Source organism: Symphodus melops (assembly GCF_947650265.1).
Source record: "Symphodus melops genome assembly, chromosome: 1".
Taxonomy (NCBI): domain Eukaryota; kingdom Metazoa; phylum Chordata; class Actinopteri; order Labriformes; family Labridae; genus Symphodus; species Symphodus melops.
In genome coordinates this window covers 29,451,542-29,457,589 of record NC_136691.1, presented here as the reverse complement: position 1 = coordinate 29,457,589, position 6,048 = coordinate 29,451,542, and the positions used below count along the sequence as shown (strand labels likewise).

Here is a 6,048-nt window from a genome sequence, read left to right as displayed (position 1 = left end):
GGCTGTCCAGGAGAGATCCTCACTGATGTGGACCCCCAGGAACTTGGTGCTGCTCACTCTCTCCACAGCAGCACCGCCGATGGTCAGGGGGAGTTTGGGAGTGGGGGCCCTCCGGAAGTCGACAACAACCTCCTTGGTCTTGTGGATATTCAGGAAGAGGTTGTTGTTTTTGCACCACATGGCCAGTTGGCCCACCTCCATCCTGTAGTGCGTCTCATCGTTGTTGGAGATGAGACCGACCACTGTTGTGTCGTCTGCAAACTTCACAATGTGGTTGCTGCTGAAGGATGGAGTGCAATCGTGGGTCAGCAGCGTGAAGAGCAGGGGGCTGAGCACACAGCCTTGGGGGCCCCCAGTGCTCAGGATGGTGGTTTTTGATGCGTTGCCACCAACCTGCACAGTCTGAGGCCTCTCGCTGAGGAAGTCCAGCAGCCAGTTGCACAGGGAAGTGCTGAGCCCGATTATTACTTTATTCTTCTTGTATATCTTTTTTTTATACATCTCTGGTTACTTTTTATTTCCTGCGGTATCTCTGTCCCTTATTGCACTATGATCACTGTATTCCCTGAGTATTTGTCCACTGTTTACATCCGTCTGAAAACACTGTCTCAGCTCTTCTTTATCGATTTTGTATTTTGAAATGTTGTTTTTTATTTTTTTTCTCTGTCTTTGCTGCTTCTACGTTTTGTCTTCAAGCTACTTAAAGGGATACTTCACCCATTTGCATGAAGCTGTGTATCATTAGAAACATGGTAGTAGTGCTAATAGTACTTAATAAATGCAGAAATAAATTAACACAAAATGAATTTGTTTTAAAAAGTGTCAATGAATGCAAGAAAAAGAAATGATGAAATAATGCTGGAATAAATGCATGAATTAATAAAACAATTTTGTTAAATAATAACGTATAGTACTTAAATTAAAACGTAAATAAAAACAGGAACAATTAGTAAGTAACAAGTAATAAATGAATAATATATATATATATATATATATATATATATATATATATATATGGGATAATTAATCAATGCAATATCGATTAATTATCCCCTTTGGGAGTCATTGATTCAAACACTATGGTCGGACACTAACGGAATAAAACGAGTGCGCCGCCCGGGAATCGAACCCGGGTCGCAAGAATGGGAATCTTGCATGATACCACTACACCAGCGGCGCCTGTCTGTTTGTTAGTGTCTGCTAACCCAATTTTGTAACATCATGCAGCGAGAAGTAGTTAAAGTTCTGCATGGTGATGAGTGAAAAAAAACATCATAAGTGTTTGAAATGACAATACAAATAATATTAATAACATAATAATGATTCAGACCAGTAACAGAAAAAAGTATATATTATATTATTCAGCAGTTTAAGAGGGTCAGTAAGCGGGTAAAATTCACCGTAACTTAAATTAATCTACATTTATGTTATTTTTAGTGGATGAACAACAACCCTGCACGCGGGTAACGCACGTGCGACTCTGGACCGATAGGTGGCAGTGTCGCTGTGTGCTCGCTGACACCGACGAAGAAGAGCAGGAGGGTTCCGTCCTCGCGTTCGAAGAAGAAGAGTCCCATCTCTGGAGGAATCATGGCTTCCCCCGCTGGCTGTGAGCACTATGTACGCAGCTGCTTGTTGAAAGTGAGTGAAGGTTTTAAAACGTGTGCTGTGTGATCGATCTAAAGAGAGAAGTGTTCTGTTTTAAGAACTTTACGCAGGTTAAAGCGCGTTAGCCGCAGTTAGCTCTTCAAACTGAGCCGTTATATAACATCATGAAGTACATGTTTCACTTTGACATTTAAAGCAGCTTCAAAACCTTCACAGGGGCGGGAATCATTCAGACGAGCTGTCTGCACCGAGGTTCAGCTGTTAGGTCGAGAAATGCATCCCTGTAAAAAAAAATGGAGGGGGGGGATGTATCATGTGGACGTGTTTGAAAACTGTATATATGTTTCTTCCGGGGTCAGATCTGTGAATGTGAACGTTCTTATTAATAAAGTTAAGCGTGTTTATTATCATTTGAAACCCCGCAGAGTAGAAAGTGTGTGTCTGCCATGTTATGTTTTGGGCTGTGAGGTGCACGAGACCCTGCACAGGTAACACCTGGTCATCACGTGTTCACTGCAGGCTCCCTGCTGTGGAAAACTGTACGTGTGTCGGCTGTGCCACGATGCGGAGGAGAGCCACCAGATGGATCGATTCAAAGTGAGAGAGGTGCAGTGCTGCGAGTGTCACACCATGCAGCAGGTAAGACGCTCACAGGCCTCACGTGGAGCCAAAGAGACACCTTTCCACTGCTCTTATGGACGGTGATTGTGGGAGCAACTTCTTCTTCAGTTTGGATGTACTTGTGCAATGGCAGTAAATAGATTCTGATTCTGAGTTGTGCTAGAGGAGGAAGTAGCTCCGTCTTTGTGCAGCAGCAGTCCGTACAGTAGGAACTTGGGTGGTTGCCAGTTCAATTCCCAGTGAGGACAGATGTGCAGCGGTAATGTGCTGAGCACTGCAGAGTTTTCCTTGAGCAAGGCACCGAACCCCAAACTGCTCGCAGGCTCTTTCAAGTGTGTGTGTGTGTGTGTGTGTGTGTGTGTGTGTGTGTGTGTGTGTGTGTGTGTGTGTGTGTGTGTGTGTGTGTGTGTGTGTGTGGTGTGTGGGGCATCAATATAACGGAGCATAAAAGTGATTTCCTCTCGTGGGATTAACAAAGCATTTCTTCTTCTTTTTAGGCACAACAAACTTGCGAGCAGTGTAACGTGCAGTTCGGGGAGTATTACTGCAACATTTGCCACTTGTTTGACAAGGATAAGAAACAGTACCACTGTCAGCCTTGTGGGATATGCAGGTGAGCACAGTGGGACGTTTTGTGACACATGTTTTATTTTTCTGTCTCAATAAAGAATAAAGAAAGGGAGATTAGCTCTCCACAGTGAAAACAGTTTAGACTGTGCTTACATGCACTGAGGTTCATGTATTCGAGTGTTGAGCATGATGACACCGTGCTGTCCTGACTCCACACAGGATCGGGCCCCGGGAAAAGTATTTCCATTGTGAGAAGTGTAATCTGTGTTTAGCCCAGGATCTGCGAGGAAACCACAAAGTGAGTATGTACGAGGACTCGCAGTGTTTGATGTGTTTGACGATGTCAGCCACGTCACAGCTTTGATTTTTCACGTTGCAGTGCGTTGAGAACGTCTCGAGGCAGAACTGTCCAGTGTGTATGGAGGTAAGGAAATATTCCCACATTAGGAGGAAGTTATCCAGAGTGAGGTTACCCGACATTTTGTCCATTTTAACCCTTTCTTCTACCTGGACAGGATATCCATACATCCAGAATCATGGCTCACGTTCTTCCATGCGGCCATCTTTTACACAAGTAAGGTTTCCCGCTTCGTCGTTCGCCCACTTTGTGCTCTTCAGTCGTACTATGTAAATATAGGCTGCGGGCGTTTTCACATAAAGCACGACTTCAAGGTCAAGCGTGAGAGCGCCCTCAATGACGCCTGTTCACAGCTGTTTAGTCTTAAAAACACTGAGACAGCGAATACGAAGAGTTGGAAACATTTGAAACGTTCCCAATCATTTATCCAGTCGTTAAACTTTCTGTTCTCCATCATCGTTCTGCTAACAGCTGAACACGTCTCTCCATGTCTGTTTGCAGGACCTGCTTTGATGACATGGTCAGAACTGGGTACGTATGACCTTTAACCTGGGGATTGTTTAGTCGACCTGTTCAGGCTGCTTTTATCGTGAGCTCAGCTGGCAGCACGCCTTTCTACGTCCATATTGATCCTGATGTATCGTAACAAAGGTTTCCCATTCCCCACCTCGGGAGACGCTTCTCTTTGACACCTGCAGAAAATCTCCTGATATTTCCAGGAGGAGCACAAACCTTCTCTCTATTCTGCTGGAAGTCAGAGTAGTGCTGAGTGATGCCTCTGACTACACGCAGCCGGGTATCTCACAAAACAGCGTTCTACGTTTCGGCCTCTCGTCCTCACGAAAACACAGATTTACAGCATCAACAACGAAGCTTTTAAAAACCTCCGACCAGAATGAAGATTTGTGAATTCTCTGTTTATGGGTTTGCATGTGGACGTCACTAACCGGGGTTTTACCTTTCTAAACGTCACATATGCGACCTGTTTACATTCAGAAACCGGCGTGCTTAAAAACGCACTTCTGCTGTTACGTGTTGATGAAGTTTTTTTCTAGACGGAGGGGGCAGGATGTTCGTTTTTACAAAAACCCGGCTACGTGTGGACAAGGCGTCAGTGTGTTATTTGTGGTTTCAGAGCATATCGCTGCCCTCTGTGCATGCACTCTGCGTGGAACATGGAGGCTCACTGGGATCAGATAGACAAAGAGATTTCCCTGTCTCCAATGCCCACCGAGTACCAAGGAGCCACCGTCAAAGTAAGACCTGAATAACATTATGAAGACTGGAGCTGGAGCAGGTGTGTGTGTGTGTGTTATCTTCATGTTGTGTGTTTCTCCTCCATGTAGATTATATGTAATGATTGCCAAGTCCACTGCACGGTGTCCTTCCACGTGCTGGGGATGAAGTGCAGCGGCTGCGGCTCCTATAACACGGCTCAGGACGGAGGACTCATCCAGCAGCCTCCACAAGATCCGCCCGGGCAACCAGACGGCGAGCCCGACGCAGAAACTGACACGGAGCCCGAGCGGCAGGATCAAACGCAGTCGACCTCGTCGAATTAGCTCTGCAGCCAATCGCAGTGCCTGATTAGTTTTAAATTTTAACTGGAGACATTTGTCTGCCTGCCTGGCTGGCGGAGCTACGTGTGTGACGGGTTGGTTGAAGTGTGAGAGTAGACCGCACCGCTGAGAGAAAGAACCCATCTAGAGTCACGTCTTCTGTAGCTGCTCATCGTCTGCAGGGCGGGAACCTATCCGAGCGTGCATCCTATGAGATGAAGGATGCACCTCTGAAAGATTTCTAGCCCCGCCCATCGGACTAACATGCTGCCACATTTTCCCACTAAGAGGACGGGAAGTCATTTTCTACCTGACCACATTGACTGTCTCACTCGAGGGCCGAGGCTCTGTGAATGATAAAAACAGCTGTCTGTTTTTTTGATGGTATAAAATCAGTGTTTTCATTCAGCTCAGGGATTGTGCCGTACGTCGTACATTTACCCAGTACTGGACCGGCACAACCCCCACTCCACAACCCATCCACGTCTAAATATGTTGGATCCAAATGAAAGTTCTCCTGATACGTCTGTGACGAGGCGTCTCTTTCCATCCTCCTCGTCTGCTTTTGACGTCTTTGTTCGTTGACGTGTGAAGTTTGAGGATGTTTACAATGTAAGAACTACAACTCCCAATAAACACTCTCTTCTCTCTCTCTCTCTGTCTCGCTCTCTCTCTCACTCTGCTTGACTCTACCGGCCCCGCTGCTGCACACTTGAGTGCAGTTTGTGCTCAGGGAGAAAGGAGGCGAGATCAGGGGGACACACACACTTGATGCATCCATGTGGGGCGGAGCTTTTGTAACCCTTTTTTTCTTTTCTTTTTTTAAAAATCAGTTTTAACTTCATTTCTTCACACATGAGCTTTGAGGCATTAGACAAAAGATAAACAAGCTCCAGAACATGTAGGTAGTTTTTAGGGGGAGGTGTGGAGAGCGATGACCCGTGACACGTTTGGCTCGGCATCTTTCCTTCTTTTTCTCTCTTATTTCTCTTGGATTGCTTTGGGGGGATTAACTTGAATAAAGCTCGGGGTTGAACTTTGAATCTGTGTCTCGTCTTTGTGTGTTTTCGGTCTCCATGCTTTGAGCCTGGGTTTTATTTTGTTTCAGGAGGTCGTAACGGAGACATAAGAACATTAATCACGTCACATTTTTATTTCCAGCTGCTCACATGAGCACATCATTACATTTATCACGTTGACAGATGAAGAGCTGTAGGTTTATAAAGCTCCGAGAGTACAGAGAGGGTTCACTTGAACTGATATAGCAGTCATCACACATGCACCGTCTGACTAAAAGCAGATCACCACTCTCTAAATGTGGAGTTAAGATAC

The 6,048-nt window shown here is 45.6% G+C and overlaps 1 protein-coding gene across 1 annotated transcript; it reads left to right on the top strand.

Moving 5' to 3' along the window:
- The first annotated feature begins 1,508 nt into the window (after positions 1-1,508).
- Positions 1,509-5,255, top strand: rchy1 (ring finger and CHY zinc finger domain containing 1). Its single transcript, XM_079345971.1, has 9 exons — positions 1,509-1,641; positions 2,128-2,247; positions 2,727-2,842; positions 3,019-3,097; positions 3,179-3,223; positions 3,315-3,373; positions 3,659-3,688; positions 4,293-4,413; positions 4,504-5,255. Exons 1-9 carry the CDS (start codon positions 1,591-1,593, stop codon positions 4,717-4,719), a joined length of 837 nt encoding a protein of 278 aa, XP_079202097.1. The 5' UTR covers positions 1,509-1,590; the 3' UTR covers positions 4,720-5,255.
- Positions 5,256-6,048: the final 793 nt, after the last annotated feature.

What these genes read in the sequence shown, in the direction of transcription:
- rchy1 (XM_079345971.1), top strand. Translation starts at nt 1,591, where the DNA reads ATGGCTTCCCCCGCTGGCTGTGAGCACTATGTACGCAGCTGCTTGTTG. An exon ending in TACGCAGCTGCTTGTTGAAA is followed by an intron (nt 1,642 to 2,127) that starts GTGAGTGAAGGT and finishes TGTTCACTGCAG; the next exon opens with GCTCCCTGCTGTGGAAAACT. An exon ending in TGCGGCCATCTTTTACACAA is followed by an intron (nt 3,374 to 3,658) that starts GTAAGGTTTCCC and finishes GTCTGTTTGCAG; the next exon opens with GACCTGCTTTGATGACATGG.